The following is a 17,984-nucleotide window of genomic DNA, read 5'->3' as shown; positions in this document are numbered from 1 at the left end:
ACTAGTGGGATGCTCCAAACAGGTTGAAATGATTAAATCAAGGAAATGATTGTGTTCAGTAGTTCTGTACTGCTTAATAGGGACTAGATATGATCAAGAACACATGACACTTCAGCCTTAGTAAAGCAAGTCTTTCAGTTTGAGTGGAAAGTTCTAATATGATTTGAAGAAAATGTGACAGACAAATTAGAAAACAGACAGAAGCTGATGGAAGTTTAGAAAGAAATGAAATATCAATGTTGCAATGCAAATACATACTTATTTGCATAGTAAAATATAACTGGACTTACCTTATCCTTGTCATCTACCACGTCACACAGCATATCGTCAAGGTCCAAAATGCCTCCATCGCCATGCTCCAGTCTGTGGACCTGAACCCAGTAGCTGGGGTCCTGGGAAAGAAAAGAAAAGATAGTTCATAAGCCCTGTAATGAGATTTGCTTTATTTGAACCATATAGACGCAGGATTTATTGCATTATGCGAGTTAAGCCACAAAACACTGGTCGGCCAAGTGAATTACCAGCTTGTGTCTTCTTAGGAATCAGCTGGTCTGATCATCATGGGGTTTATATTATGATCCGGTTCGCTGGCGCAGATATAGGATGTGACATGGTTAGGGATTGAAACTGTGGAGCCTGGTCATTCCCTAAACAAGTGGTCTAGACCTTTCTATTTGCGACAATCTATGTTATGTGATTAAGGGTCGTTCTTACTTATGTATTTGAATGAATAAAAGTATATAAATCTTCATTCTTCTATGTGGAATTAAAAATACCTGTAATTTCCTGTTTTGTATCAGCAGTATGAAAATGGTTCAGGCATGAATAACGCTGAGGTGAAACTTCAGTGGTACCTGATAAAATTAGTCTACTTTTATGGCCCAGCTTTACTCTTTATGACAATTTGCTATGTTGTTTATCCAGATATATTTAAAATCTCATTTCCAAAGTGCTTTTCAAACTAAACAGCAAAAATGTAATTATTTCTTAAGATGCATACAAACTCACCAAAAGCATAACCACTTATAATGTAAGTGGTTATGCATTATAAGTGCATAACTACTTACATAAAGTGTACAATTATACACTTTATAAAGACTTTATCATGCTCTCAGTCTCATTTTATTCATCAAGACATGTTATATGACAAATTGACTATTCAACTATCCCTCAAAACACCTTTAGCTGCATCTAAAAGCTGACACATTGATTTTAAATTTTAAATTTTCAAGCTGGCTGATTGAAATAATCTAGCTAATCATGTATGCCACAGAAATATGGATAAAAAGTTCTCATTAAAATTAGGAGTGCACCGATTGCAATTATCTGCCGATTCCGATTTTGGTCAATTCCGATTTTTTAGTCTGCCAAGTTGGCAACGGTGGGGTCATTACTGTTAGCTCACGTGCAGCTGTGACCTGGTGAGTGGGTCCGTCAGCCAAACTTCTCTCACAACAAAGCAACAGTGGATAGATAGTAGCTGATTTTCAGGCATTTGCAAAGGTAGATAGGATCATTGGATAAGACCGGTTTCTCAGGCAACTATCGTTCAATCTCCTAAAATTAAGGAAATCAATGCACCCCTAGTTACAATGTCAAACTTTTCCATCTAAATTGAACAATTATGCAAAGTGAAAGACTGGTTCTGTTGGAATGCAATCTGCGGTCTAGTGTTAACTACCTCTGATTTGTGGTTGATATGCATCTTGAAACACTGTCAATGATCCAATATCGTCACCTTCCTAAAAATAATGGCACTAAATAATCCCTTGACAAAAAATGACCTGGGCCATTAATTTAGGAAGGTGACAGCGTATTAAAAATACACGAAGAACTGATGAAGATTTAAAACAATTCAATTCACCACTCAACTGATATTCAGTCCAATCTATTATCTATGTGAAAATTTGGAAGAAGCAAAAGTGAGTCATTGTCTGTGACTGAATGAAAGAAAACATACTTAATATATTCAAGAAAAATGTTTTGTATGATCTGTCACATAATAGATGAGCTTATCAGATTAAAAACAAAAATAAAGTAATTACTTCTTAGTGGAATATTGTAGCTCCTTGTAAATGGGGAAAATATGAACTCTGACATAAATAACAATCACAAAAATGTAAAAAATATAATAATAAATTGGCAAAGTACAGCAAAGTTGCTTTGTTTTTTTCTTCTTCAGAGTTTACAGACTCTCTCCCATATTTTATGGAACATGCTGGATTTGGAAATGTAGGCAACAGTTCGGAATCTCAGAGTCAGGCTAATATAGGAGGCTAAAGCTAGCTTAAATTGTCAACTCAGTCATCAATTTGTCTTTTGATGACAGATTAGTAAAAAATCTCGTTTCACAAAGGCACCTCTCTCACACGATGTCATATCGTCTCTGATAAGTTTATTTAATAAGTGATCAAGCATGAAGGCTGGGGAAGAAAAAACATTTTAATGCCATTCTATATTTCTTCTTAAAGAAAAATAGGATTTTGTTAAAAAACTATAGGATATCCTCTGCTTCTCCTTATTCTAGACTCTAAGACACAACATAACAGAGAAAGTTCAGTGACTGCCCTTCTTTCTAAAGTAAATTTGGAAACAGGCATGTCTTTCATTTCTTTTTTGGGATCCTTCATTTTCACTACTTCTCTCTGATCCAAACTAAACTGTCTCCATAATTGGAAGGCATTTTGGTTAAATGCCTTCATGTTGTACTGAATTGTGGTTCACCAGAGATAATGGTCCAAATTGAGAGGGAAACAATCGTGTGGTATCTTTTCTTTCCTTTTGAGATCATTAAAAGAGAAAAAAAACTTAAGTTAATGCTAGAAGACAAAAAAAATCTGGCAGAATCAAAAGGGAAGAAAAGCTAAAAGGTACCATGCAGAATATGCATAACACACATCTTACTCTCCAGTCTAAAAATATTCTCTCTCTGTGTTCCAGATTTAAACGTAATAAAATATACTTTGTGTTTTGAAGGAGTCCAGTCAGGAAGACAAAATTCAATAAACTACTTCTGCGATGCAGCCTGATAAAAGTTGACCAAAACCCAGAAGAGACAGAAACAGCTGAAATCCAACCTCTCTGGAAGTTATTACAAGCCACAAAGTGACCCTCGGTATTCAAAAAAGATGTGTTCAAATGCTGACTAAGTCTATGTCTGCTTGGTAAAATCTTGATCCAAACATGTTCCACAGATGGATTACAAGGAACAAATATTCTGGGGGAAGCTCAACCACACAAATTAATCTCGGCATTACACTTGGGATGAATGGAAGGGGGGGGGGAAAAACATCTTTCATATGCTCTATTTAGGTTGGACTTGTGAAGACATATCTTGGAACATTTTATCTGCGGTGCTTTGCTTCATGCAAACGGAAAACAGCTCTCTAATGTATTGTGGTTGTGTTTTATATTGTCATCCTTTTGGCTCACACGCACGTGGTGATGGCACACAGATAGGGTAACTTGCAAAATTGCCCTTTTAACTTCACATTTTGTGATGTTATAATATCAAGTAATTGGTGATTTTCAAGAGAAACAGAGGAAGTTCCACTGTTTTATGAAAAAAAAGGGGGGGGGGAACACAATCAAGTAACTATTTTAACCTCAGTTGTTTTACTTCTTCTGAGAAGAAGCTCATTTAATGAGCTCAGCAGATGTACAGTTCCACCAGGTGTTTCCTAATTGCTTCTGGCTAGTCTGAAGGAGCTAATCTGTGAGGTGGAGGATCGGAAGCTTGGTAACTGCATCTCCGAGGAGGAGCTTCATCCTCGAAGGCAGAGCTAGGTTCACCCAGGCGTTTTGCACAGCTGAATGGATGAACGGGAGATTACAGGATTTCTCAAATATGCATGAAAAAATAAATAAAATCAAGGCAACACTCCAGACATATTTTTGATGAGGGAATTACCTTAAAACATTACTTTACACCATTGCTATCCTTTTAATTTTCTACTCAACTTGTCAAAGGAGCTTCTTCTACATGTGTAATTTTTGTCCACTATGATTGTGAGAATCTTTTTGTAGTCACACTGGATTTTACTTAAGGCAATCAGAGTAAAGACGGATGAATACAAATGCATGCCACATTTTTCAGATTATTCTGAAATAGATTATTCCTTCTACTTCATAGCTCTGTGGTAGTTTGTAAATCGAGGCCCGTTGTTGACAAAGATGGAAAGTTTCAGGGGTCATGAACACTTTTACAAGGCACTTTAGACAAACTTACAAATAAAACATGTTGGCAAGCTTAAAAAACATGCATTAGGACATTTACAGTTGGAAAAATTATAAACAATAATATCAGTATTGGCTACTTTGCAAAGGAAATAATCACTGACTTAAATTATGACAACTAATGCCTCCTAAAGTCAAGTTTGTAAGAGTGAAGTGCTGAAGTGTACTTAAGCATACAGTTTGTTTTTGCATACAGTCTTCCATCTGACAGGGTCTAAGCAAATGGTGAACTGGAAACCAGTACAAATGTAAAGAGGAGAAACCGAAAAGAGGGACATGATCATTTTAACTAAGGGAGCTTTGTGGTGCAGCCATTTCTATTATTGCAGCATATAGTAACAGCTGGTAGAGGGAGGACAGCACTGAGCTGATAAAGTCTTAGCAAACATAAGAGTTAACCTCAAACTGTTACCACATCTCTGCAGGAAAAAAAACAGTCTGTTATATTACAGAGTGGAGACATCTACCCTTCTGACATTAGGACTCTTTACACATGCACTTATGTTTTCCTCAGAGTGTGATTTATTGCAGTCTAACGTCAAGTTCCATTTGACATCACTGGAAGTCTGCACACAGAGAACGCCACTCTCTTTTACGGGTCGGTGTGGCGACAGAAGATCTCTCTGACCCGTGGGGTGTTAGCTGGATGGAAACTGCTCCAGTATCAGATAACCATAGAGCTGTAATCATGAAATATAATTCTATAAACACACCATCTATGCTCTGGCAGTTCTGGAAACAAGCATTGGCACTTTCACTCCTGAGGTTGCATGTGGACAGAATCTGCTTTAGCAAACTTTTGGCAAAATGTTTACTTTTTTTTAACCTATACTATCTATTAAAAAGCAGTGTAATCTGTCATTGTTTGCAAGACAGCTTGGATGCAATTTTTTGTCACTTGAAATATAATCCATTTATGAATTTTTATAGACAAGTTGCAATGTGACCCTGTTGGAGGGCAGAAAACTGCTAGCTGAATGACTGCCATTGGCCTTACCTGTCAAGTTGTCAACATGACAACTTAAATGTATGCATAATATGTATATAAGAAAAAGGGACATAGTGCTTTGCTACTAATTGTAAACACTACGAAAGCTAGATAAGGTCAGAAAAAAAGTTTTAAAAGAAAAAAATAATAATAATGAGCAAATGAGGGAAGTAGGTCAGTTATGCTAGCTTGACTTTGGCAACCGTAACTTGTAGATGTGCTGCAGAATTTGGTGTCTCGGTTTAGTTAATCAAAAAAGAAAAAGGCGACCCCACACACCAACTCTGACAGATCATTTGTAGAGCAGGTGTTTAAATTAGGTAATCATTTATTAATAATCACAAAATATGCATCAAGTCTCAAAATTGTGAAAGTTCTGTTCTTTGTGTGGAAAAAGTTAGCATGTTTTGGGTGTTGAATCCTGAAGCGTTGTTGTCGGTTCCTATGCCAATGAGTCTGTGTGTAGGGTAGGTGACACAAAGAGCGAGAAAAATTAAGAATATGAGTGTTTTTCTATGTTTTTTCCCTTTGCTGTGGCCCATGGCACTAAATTAATAATATGTAAATCTCCAGGTTAAACATTCTTTTAACAAAATTGTCCTGCCACGGCAGCGCAACTATGGCTGACAAGTAAAAGAATCGTCCTTTTGGCTGAAATGCACAAAATTTATAAATGTAAACAACAACATGCAAAGTGTCTATAGATTTTAGTGACTGAAATATTAACATCAGAGATATCATTTTGAGGCTGCTTATTGCAACTGGTATCATCATCGCAGTAGTCAACAATAACACTGAATTATGTTTCACTGTAACCTTAATCAAGTGTGACAGTGTTAAAGAATTTTATCCAAAGGATGTTGTGGAAAAATACTGAGATTAAGAAGATATTAAGAACAATTATCACGTCTGGAACAGAACAAGTGGTGTCCGGAATGTACGTCAGAACAATGACACATGAGAACAATATACTGCAAACAGCATGGCTTACAAAAAAAAACAGTAAAAAAAACCAGTGTAACCTGTGCTGACAAAACAACTACCAGCACTCTGAATATGACCTCTTCTCCCAGTTCAGCACAGGAAGCAACCATGGGCCAAAAGTTGATTCTCTTTTTTTTTTTACAGAAATGTACAGATTTGGACATTTATTTGATAACTCTGCACCAGTACAGCACACTTAAATATGCCAATAGCTTCTCAAGCTTGGTCAGACATGTAAAAAAAAAGAATTCTAAGTATAATGTAAAATAAATAACGTATGGCACTGCTCAGAGCACAAAGCATAAGATTAGCCTGAATAGATCTGCCTTTATGGATCAGACACAGTCACCAACAGCTGATATAGACATATCAGCTATATTGGTCAATATCAGGACCAATATAGATATTAAAATTGGATCAGTGCATCTCTAAACACAACTAGACTAATGACAGATGTGGCAATAGCATCATACTGTATACTTAAACCACTAAAGTAAGACATCATTTTGACAATAACTACCTAACATGAACAGTAGAAGACCACAGCATAATCCCTACTATGAAACTGAATACATCTGCAAGTGAAAGGGATTTTGCATAAACAGAGCAGATGGGGGAAGATAAGGAAGGTGTGACAATATGTGTATGAGAACTGGAAAGACATCATTTCGTTCCCCTGCCAGTGACCTTCTTAGTCACTTTTTTAATTACTCCTTCATTCCCCCCCAAGAAGACTGCCTCCTTTGTCTGTTCATGTATCTGCCTAGATGATCTAGTGTCAGAGGTGAAGGGAAACAGAGAGGTAGTTGTTGTGTCACATCAAGACAAGCAGAAGGTCTCCGCGTCTTTATGTCTTTGTAGCAGAGTGGGGTTGTCTGTTCCTCTCAAAAAGAAAACAGCACAAAGCCTGCTGCTGCAGGCATAAGGAGAAGAGTGGGAAAATGACAAAGGCTGAGCGTGTGCCAATGTGTTGCTATCCGGCACTATTACAGCAACGGCAAGAGTTGCTATTCCCACTGGGCTAATATCACTGCCCACGTGTGAGTTGGCAACAGGACCTCGTGGCGCAACGGTAGCGCGTCTGACTCCAGATCAGAAGGTTGCGTGTTCAAATCACGTCGGGGTCAAAGCTTTTCACGCTCGCAGAAACTCTCCTGAATGAATTCAACAACAAACCCGATTAGAAAGAGATGGAGGCAGCGTGGATTTAGTATGCATTTAAAAATCCAGTAAAGATGGAACTAGTAGAAAAGCATGCTTTCACACAGCATGAGTAGACACTAACTGTGACCATGTGTGTTCTGTGTTCTCTTCTGTAAACTGAGAAGGGGAATGAAATAAGATGAAAATGCAAGCAGCTTACAAAAGTGATGTCACAATGACTTGGTGCTTTTTATAATTTAAATAAATACTGATCTAATAATCATTTCTGATTAATTATCAGAATCAATTGCTAAAATAATTGTTAGTTGCAGCCCCTACATTAAATCAGTGCTTGATAGAAGATACGGTTTTCAAATAAGTGAGGTAAATCTGAAGAGAGATCTTGGTGTACGGGGAAACATTCAACACAAATCTTTCTGAATTGGTAGTTTTGGTTGAATTTATTTTAAAAAGTACAGTTTCCTCGTTGATACGGGGCGCGTTCCCCTACAGTACATGTCAAAGTCAAGGCCCGCGGGCCGCATCCGGCCCTCGAATTAATTATCTATGGCCCCCTGGATAATATTTAATTACTATTAGTACCGGCCCGAAGGTCACAGCCTTTGCACACACCAACACTACATTCCCCACAATGCAAGGGTAGCCCGCAAAGTCACGGCAGTGCGCACAAGCGGCTTCATTGCTCATCAGCAATCAAAGCAGAGATCAACTTTCAGGTACCCCCCTCCTCAAAAATGGCTAAACGTAAGGTGGACGCTGAGAACTAGTGGCGCAAAAGGCGGCTATGCACTGTATGCAACGCAAAAACGATGTGGTAATTTTTTTTCTAGTCAGCATTTTATGTACTTAACCACTGCTTGTGCATGAAATGATCAATAACAGAGGAACAGCACTGATTAAGCACCCCTCCCCTCCTGCCAGCCGCTCTCCACTCCCATACAGGTAGCTTGGGTAGCGGCCCTTCGAGAACGCGCTGAGGCGAGTTTTTTTTTATTTTTTATTTGTAGTAATGCCTCAACAACAGGGAGCTAAAGATGGGGCGGCAGAAAAAAACTCTGGGGCACAAAATGGAAGACAGGGAGGATAAAGATGTTGGAGAGACGAAGAAAAGCTTTTCAAAGTGGTTGAAAGACAGTAGGCAAGTAATGTCAAAGTAATGTCAGTGTATCAACAAGAGAGTTATAAATATTCAGGTCAGCTTAAGCTAGGCTACAATGACAGGCGGTTGTTGTCTCTGCCCGTATTGAACCAATACGGGACGCGATTTATTCCGTATTGCTATAAATGTCTGATAGACACACCTGTCACACACATCTCAACAATAAGTGTTAAGGTCAGCTAAATTGTCGTTGCGGGACCTAAATAGGCCCCCATCCCCACGAACTGACGCTGTTGTCACCTTGTTTCCAGCACATAACAGGTAGGTTCTGCTTCCACCACAGGGGAACTACAGCCACTGTGAATGTTTAAATATCACCTGGATTGTAGGGGAAATGACGACGTGGAAACTTTTACAAATTTTGCAGACATCACAAAACTTGCAAAATCTCACAAATGTAAGCTGGAATCCTTACACAACTTACATTTACTTGCCCGACTCGGTAGTATTCAAACATACTGTACTTTGCCATTTAAACTTTTGATTCATTGATAATATTTTGGTATTTCTTTCACACAAGGCTTGGGAAAACTTGGCATATGGAAATTAACAAAACACAGAATGATATATGAAGCAGAAAAACATTACATGTCACTGAACACACCTTCACTGAACACCATCCTAGCATATTGAAATTGGTGTTTACAAACGCTCTAAGTTTTTCTGTAAAAAAAAAAAAAAACACCACTCTGTTTTTATTTGTGCAAAGTTAGTATTAATGCCCACTACACCTTTCAGATTTTTACTTGTAAAATAAATGTGAAAATCTGCATGTTTTCCTCCCACTTGTAAATAATTTATGTAAATGTATTTTTGGTCTACTACAAATATTGGTATATACAATAAAGTTTGTTATTGTAAATTGGAAAAATTGTGAAAAGGTTTAAGAGGAAGGGAGACTTTTGAAAGACAATATGCACCGAGAAAGAATAAAAATAAATAAATAAATAAAAACACTAATTAGCTTTTTTAGAGTACTGCTAATAAAAAACTAATTTAATACATCCAGTGCACCGACCTAGACGTTACAACTGTTTGTCATAATATTTGTGGGTGACGTTTTCACTTGTGCCACACAAAAAACGTAAGGTCGATAGTTGAAACCTACTTTGACCTCTGCATAAATCGGAAACCTAACTAAGAAATCCTGATCCACGCAGCAACAACACACACAAAAACCTCTGGCTAACATTAAGGCGTAGGGTTAAGGGATGAAATGATCTGGTAATTTATGCTCCAGTATCTGTAATAATCAGCAAACAGGTTGAGCAACAAGTTCTTTAGCGATATTTCTACCAACTCCCAACTTTTAACTGTCTGAACACAATGCTGAGACCCTACAATTAGCCTGTGACATCTGACCTTTAGAAATACTAACAATACCGTGAATCACTGATGTTCCTCAACTTCAACCTCCCACTCAGAGTTTTGACTCTGCAGCTCAATAATTGCAGCAATTTATGGAGTGAATGTTCTCCCTTGTGTGTCAAACACCACTGTCACAACTGGTGACTGCACACATTCACACACCCGCATGGATGCACAAACTCCACAAGCTCTTTATCATTTCCAGAATATTCATAGCTTCAGCAGAATTTGTTGAACCAAAAGCAGCATCTTACCAGTGAAATATATTTGGCTGCATATAAAATGTGAGTCTTATTTTTGCTAATATATGAACAGTGATTCGTGTTCTTTAAGTTCCATATGTTTTGTAACTGTCGGGAAGTAACAAAATTATTCATGTGAAATAAACAAAATATAGTTGCACTGGGAAACTGACTGGTGGTCAGAATCAACTGATTTTTTATCTTGATCAGGCCGAGCCGGTAACCAGACAGGATGGAACGTTTTTATCCCACCTTTCTCTAGTTAGTGAATGTTGCTACTTAGCAAAAGGAGTTTTTAAGTTAGCCATTTTCTCAAGACCTTTATCTGCTGAAAGTCTCATGAGAGAGAACAAGACTGTCAGGGGATAACAGGAAGGCTGAATGTTGTATTCTTTTAAGCTTTCAACTTATATCTTACATGGGATATTTTGCATGTTGTCTGTCTTTATTTACTCTCAAAAATTAGAAAAGTACAACGGTGAATTAGGGCCACTTTAGATAGAAAAAAGGAGAGGATTTTCACAAAACAAAACTCACATTTTGAGAATAATCTCAGAAATTTCATAGAAAAAATGTCTAAGTTTCAAAAGTCAGAAACTTTCAACTTCATAGTTAAAATCCACAAATACCTGAGATCCCATATGAAATGCAAATAATTTGCTATCTTAATAGCACCATATGCATCTTGACATGCATTAATACACACAATAGAAGATATTTTAGCATTATCTAAAACGTTAGAAAAGACTAAGACCATGACAGGATGTGGTAGGAGGATGATGACTCGCCATGTTTTTAATGAGATAATTCGTGAACATACTTTTTCATGTGTGATTTTAATTGTGTTTCTTATTTAATGGAAGCACTGCAACTGCGAAATAGTTTGTTTTGTTTTTTATTTTGACATTAATGGAATACCGACAATCGTTTCTGCATATTCGTAATGGAAACGCAGCTATTAGATCAGTCCTTGAGTGAACCTTGGATCAGTCAAAAAGGTGCCTTATTCCAATATTTTGCTGCTCACAATACCATGACTCAGAGTTGAACTTCCACAAACTGTTAAGCAGAGAAAATGTACTTTTTGGTAGATTTTAGTATGATTTATCCAGCTAAAATAGACTGAACGTTGCTTCAGGGAATAACATTTTGTCCAAGAGAAAAATACTAGGATTAAACTGTGTGATTACAGTTTATGTGTAGGAAGATTGCAGCTGTCTTGTGCGGGAAGCCATGCGATGTTTTTTTTTTTTTTGTATTGTTTTGTTGTTTTTTTCTAAGGCGAAGTCTCTTCCAGGGTTTGTGTATAATTTATGTGCTGCCCATGCAATACAGCTGCAGCCTGCCAAGTTCAAAACAGAGAAATATGAGACGCTGCTGCACACGCGCTTACAGCTCTGCAACCCGCCAGAGGCCTACTGTACGCAATTATCCACTGGAGTATGTCATCATAGAGAACGAAAAGTATAAAAAGAGTTACATTTAATGCCCTTAATGTTTTGGTACTACTTATATTTAAAAAATAAATAAAAACAAATTTTAAAGCAATTAAATAAATGAGACAGTACTTAGATGTACTATTACTCTACTCCACCCAAGGAGTTAGCTACCAAAGGGACACACCTTGAATATTTCCGTGGTTTATAGTTACCAGCTGTATTTTATTGGGATTTCATAAGACAAGGATAACCATTACATCAATAACGGATGCTTTTAGGCCTTAATTTCTGTTCATCATGTTGATTTTCTGCTTACAGCCAACGAAAACACCTTTAAAAAAACAAAAAACAATTTGGGCTTAATGAAAAACATGTTTCGTATCTGCCAAAAGCTTATTACTCAAAAGTTGGTGTACTGCAGGGTGTAATTTATGACTTGTACTTTTGCCTTGTTGCTAAAATGGGCTATATAAATAAAAAGGAGTGATTTAACATAACAAACAAGCCTCATCTGAACACGTATTGGAATTTACTGAACAAGACTGCTTGTTGTTAGTTTATAAAAAAAATATTTCTGACTAAAATAGAGGAATTTCAAAACCTGTTTGAAAATAATTTCATTTCTAACCCAGAAAAGTTCAACAGCTGTCAATGTTTTGATGTCTCAAATTTCTCTCTAAAAAAAAAAAAAACAGAAGGAAATGGTAATAAAAAATTATCTTCTACGCTGTAAGCAAAAATATATAGTCATTCTCAAGTCATACGACATCTGATTTTTCTTTTTTTGACTGATCATGAATCATATGAAGCAATAAACCCTGACGTCATCTTTCCATCGCTTTGATCTGCTGGTGTAGTAGATTTGCTGTCCCTAAACCTTGAAACTGTAAGTCTACAGCTGTGTGCCCCTCTGACCCCCCCTTTATAATAAGTCCAACGAGGAAAGCCGAGCATCTGGTCTACATACTAGGAGCAGGTCGGAGTGTGAGCGTGTGGGTTCACACAAACCACTAAAGCTGCTTTATGGCCCTGCCTGTACTGGATGTACTGCTGTGATGAAGGTTTCACTGACAAATTAAGACAGACATTATCACAGGAGGCTCTCACTAAGTAGCATTTTAATTACACCTAATCATCATTAAACCGATTAAAGAGTAAACGTTCAGCTACGATTTGCCTGCGGCCGTCCGATTAAACATCAAAGATGACTCCTTTTGTTCTTACCATTGGTCTTCCTGCAAGCGTACAAGAATACACGGTCCTCTCGCTTTTTCTAAACATTATAGCTCAAAAAAAACTGTGGCATGCAGTCCTCCCTCTCTATCCAACTTTAGAGTGATAATCCTAAAAGACATCCTGTGTAACCGAATGTCTTCGGAAGTTGCCTAATTTGTAAATGGGGTCCACTTGAAGATCGAGAAACTGGCAACAACGCAAGGAGAGACCCGCACCCCATCTGGGAGCAGCGGTTGACATGGCTGATTATTATTATTTGTGCGCTCCACAAATCTGGCCTTTCTAGGACAGCAGCGAGAGGAAAGTGAGGAGTAGCCGTTAAAATCTCAGTTAAGTTTCTCACATGTCAACGTGTTTAAGTAGGTTGTCTGTTGAGATGAGACCAATATTGGGCTTAGTCAAATATATCAAGTATACACCCGGTCATGGTGCAGCAGAACACTGTGAATACCACGCTAGTGATCACAACATAGTTTTTTCCCCAAAACATGTCATAAGTGACACGCATATTTCATGAGGAAAACGCTATGTTCCACACAAACATATTTTTAAAAACGCCATATGGCAAGCTAGGGAACAGTGTGACAGCATCTTTAGTAATGCTAACCTTGCTAATTGTGCCAATCACTAAAATCAGATGCTAAATACAGTTTAAATTGTTAAAATTTGAATTATTTTGTTACAAAATTATAGTAAAACCCCCTGTTTTAAAGACAATGTCATCTTATGCACATAGTTTGAAATCACCACTGTTCCTTATAAATAATCAATAACCATTCACTGGTTTAAGGCTGAAATAAAATATTCTGAACATAATCTGATAAATAGAAATTAATTACAGTCGGCTACAATCAGTCTCTTCGGGTCAGTTTGGAAATTGCACAAAAATCTCATGGAAAAGCAACGCTTCACTGTTCACACCACTGGGTGTTTTAGATCATAGCTAAGTAATCAAACCAAAGGATATCCTGCCACTTTAAATACAACTGAAAAAATCTAAATGTATTTTTTACGTTGGAAACAATAGTCCATGACACTAAAACATTACTTTTCACTTTTATTGTATGTTAATTGAGATAGAACATTGTATTACTGTGTGTCTGCAAAGATAAGTAGGTCCAATAACAACATATGCAGAACAGAGATCCGCTGAGAATGAAGTATAGCTGAACTCAACTCACTTCTCAAAAGGTCTCACATGTCAGCGGGACAGAGAACCACATATGCAGACCACAAAGTTATCCGGTAATTTGCTAATAATTTTATTAACCCAAAGTTGGGCTTCCACAGCAGAGACAAGTCAACATTTCAACGTACAAACCAGACTTCCAATAAGATTCGGCAAATCTGATGTATAAAAAACCATCCACTCTAACAACGGTTTACCAAATTAAATTCATACATGTATGAGGCTGCTTACTAAATCTCTTTCTCCGTTGTAAGGTACACTGTTTGCAATATATCTGGTAATAAATAAATAAATACTGACAATCCTGATGTGGAACTAAAATCTCTTTTCTTAAGGTCATGCTGTTTAAAAACCACAGCCTGCAAATTATGAGCAGGATTTCTGGTAAACAGTCGATTGCTACCCGACCAGCTAGTCAGTGAAAAAAGAAGCTAATATGACTAGGTTTATATAATTGTTACTTTTCTCACATTACTACTTCTTACACTTGAAAACTACTTCAAGAAATTTAACATGTTTATCCTAGATTTTGGGTCAAATGTACACAGGAAAACGTAAATATAAGTAAATGTTATAAAGATCATTATTGTAGATGCAAAACCCAATGTGTGATATTTTAGCAACATTTGGGATCATCAATCTTTTTTGTTTTAAATAGAACCAATCACATGATGTTATAGATTCTTTTGTTTTTTCATTTTGTATCAAGTCTTAAGGGTGTCATTTCAGTCTACATTATTCATCTCTGGAGAATTTGTTTTTGCTTCTCTCTTCTGCTAAACAACTGCTAAAAAGAGAAGCATGGTGAATACTCCTAAGGCGTTTACGTGCCACAGACCAAATTAAAAAGAAGCAACGGGGACCGAAACCACAGAACACAAGATCACACACGGTTGGTAAAAAAAAAAAAAATCATTCACAGATGTGGAAGTCTTGTCCTGTCAAACCAACTGACACACGTGTGCAAACAAAATTGTCTTTATCAACCAAATGTTTGCTTGTTTTATTGTTATCCACAAATTTGTCACAACCTCAATATAGCTCTAAGCTCTGTCCTATTGACGCAGGACTGTAAAAGCATCAGTCCCATTTGTTTCCTGTAAACAGACCACGGTAGTACAGTTAACCCAGTGATGTTAATGCTCTCTTACTTCAAAATGTACTGCAAAGCACGTCTACAGATTCTCAATGGAGGAATTTAAATTCAGTAACAAACAGGTCTGGCAAAAAACACAATGAAATATTGAAAGCTAACAATGGATATTCCTTATAAGCAAAACATAAGCCACAGAAATGCAAAGTCCTGTGTGAAATGTTAGTGAGACTGTTAGGGAGTTGTGCAGCTGAGCGCGTCACGTGCCATAGCATCAAACATCTGTCTGCGCTGTCAACTCCGACAAGAGCAGCCAACAAGTGCTATTTAAACTACAATTCACTCAGTATACATCTACCAAAAATGTTTTCCAAATGCATACACATTGGTGGTGTGTGACACGCATCACAAAATATGCCTGTTATTTCTAGTTATAACAAACCACTGAGTGACTGGCCCCTGCGTACCAAAAACGCTTCCCTCTACCAAACTCTTTCTTCCCATTTCAAGCATCGCTGCTACTGCAGAACTTACCCGCAGCTGGAGTCCATTAATCTGTTCTGCGTAAAGCAGCAACGCCGTGCGGACCAAATTCTCCGCGCATCTCTGAATTCCCCCCCAACTACGCGGACAGTTCCGTGCGGAAAAACATGGCGGACGAGCAGGAGCTGCTTCCAGCGGAGGTGCACAAAGAAAGACCTCGTAATGATTCGCCCCATAATGACAGTAACACCGCCACTCACAGGTGTTGCTACCAACAGCGGGTTTTTTCACTACTTCTAAAACATGTCACGCTTGTCGAAGTCGCCCTACACTGCCCCCTACAGTCCTTAAGAATATCAACGTGGAGGAGCAGCTTAGAGTAGAAACGCATAGCTTTTCATATTCTGTGTTCTGTTCCTTTGTATTTGTAAATAAATGTTTTCTAAATGAGAAGATAATTATAGAGTAAAAACACTTCAAAAGTTTCATCAGCCTGATTTCACATGGAATGTAAACGTGTCAATTATAAGCTAAGCAATTACTTTTCAAAATTTATTGTAGTTTTTAAAACAAAAACTATGAGTCAATTATTTTGCCAACAATCTTTGTAGTCTTAAATTAATCTCTGGCCTTGGTTGTAGCCATGTTAAAAAAAAACATGGTTAGTTCAGCATATTGGATTGGATGGAATATAGCAACTATTATGTTTTTGATTAGTTTTTTTAATTAAAAAAAATTATGTCTTTTGATTAAGCTTAATCAAATAAAAATCTCTGCTAGACTACATATTCTTTAGGATTATCGAATCAAAGGTAGTATGTACAAATGCATAACAAATGTTTTAAAACAATGACTACTTTTTCTTTCTCTTCATAGTAATTCATTGATTTGTGTTTGTGTATAATAAAAAAATGGACATTTATTGCCGTAAAGTGACAAAAGCTTAACGAGTTCCAGGTTTATTATAATTTTTAGAAGAAACTGCACTTAGAATGTCAACAACTGCACCTTTTTGCGTAACTCCCCCTGTACTACCATGTTTGCTCTGTTCTTCACTGATCCTTTGTGGTGCGGATCAGATGTCCCTCCCCTCCCTCTCCGAACCCTCTGGAGTAACGGGTCGCATCAGTTCACTTCAATCCCTGCTCTGATGCACAATTTCTCTCACATGCAGACAAAAAGAAAATATGCATAGAATCCCTTCTTAGAAGCTAGAACGTGTTTTGCACTTTTCAGTACAACAGCGGTACTTCAAGGTCCCCCATTACGAGCAACGGCTTAACAATAATCTTTCAGTTGGGAAATGCAGGAGAAAAATGTATTAGAAATGAAAAGACGTGAAACAAGGTTTTTTCTGGGTTAAAATCAGAACACTACAAAAGTAAGAAGAAGTAGTTAAACAAGAACATAGGCTGCTGAGAGAAATCACCAGAGGCTCCTGCTGCAAGGTTTTTATCTAATGAGCCCAGTAGCTGCAGACAAGTGAATTAGGGACAAAGTCACAGTAGGGAGAAAGAAAAAGCTCACACATACTATGAATAATTTCAGGACCTGCTGAAGTTTAAAACAAGACTGTAATGTAAAGTGACTTTAATACTTTCCTTCTCATTGATTGTGATCAAACGGCATGAAAAAAAGCTGGAAAAACAACTTACAGTTAATGTTAATATGAAGCAACACAAGAGATATCAGTTTTACATAGGGGCGGGCGATAAGGACCTAAAGTTTCATCATGTTATTTTGCAGTACTATTGTGATAACGATACGTGACAATAACTACTACTTCTTAACTGTATGACTGACTGTATTTCACAGCAATTATAGCCCCACAAACAAAAATAATGCTATTGAGAAACATTCCCATGAGTAATGCTCTTCTTTCAGGACACCATTCACATAAAGACACGTTATCTAAACTGGACACATTAACTGCATTTTCAAACTTATTTGCTAAATTTGTTGAGTGAACAAATAGCGCAGAAAATAGTAAAACCTATCAATCTTGGTGGTAAGGACAGTTTTGGGGCATTTTAACCATCACTAATTGGAATTAATCACTACAGTGATGAATCAAAATTCTTATAGTGATAAGAAATTTATCACGCCAAATGATAAACGACACAATAAATGCCCACGTCATTCGTTTGTCAGTTAGCGTCACAACCAAAGAACACACCAACATAAAACCAAAACGTGACCAATTTGAACAAAAGATAATAATACGCTACTAATGAGCCAGTGAACGTCCCTGCTTGACCTTAAGTGTGACGCTAAAGACAACACAAGACATCTCTGCTCAGCTCAGATGGAAAACTTCATATTCATGATCCACTCGAAGGCCGGACATAGATCATATCGAGAATGCGAGACAAGATTTAACAGCTGCTCTTCATACATGCTCTA

At 37.3% G+C, this 17,984-nt stretch overlaps 1 protein-coding gene and 1 non-coding gene across 5 annotated transcripts in view; one reads left to right on the top strand and one right to left on the bottom strand.

Annotated features, from left to right (window-relative positions):
• The window catches only part of LOC102227608 (partitioning defective 3 homolog), a 383,916-nt gene that overhangs the window by 345,804 nt on the left and 20,128 nt on the right, over window positions 1–17,984 (bottom strand). For all 4 annotated transcript variants that reach the window (XM_023326740.1, XM_023326739.1, XM_023326741.1 and 1 more), the window contains exon 2: window positions 291–392. In XM_023326740.1, coding sequence (XP_023182508.1) covers window positions 291–392 — 102 coding nt within the window. The remainder of the gene's footprint in view (window positions 1–290; window positions 393–17,984) is intronic.
• trnaw-cca lies at window positions 7,264–7,335 on the top strand. The gene has a single exon. It is a non-coding gene; the product is annotated as a tRNA-Trp (tRNA).

This window comes from Xiphophorus maculatus, chromosome 21, assembly GCF_002775205.1.
Source record: "Xiphophorus maculatus strain JP 163 A chromosome 21, X_maculatus-5.0-male, whole genome shotgun sequence".
Lineage (NCBI taxonomy): Eukaryota > Metazoa > Chordata > Actinopteri > Cyprinodontiformes > Poeciliidae > Xiphophorus > Xiphophorus maculatus.
This window is presented reverse-complemented; position numbering and strand designations above follow the sequence as displayed.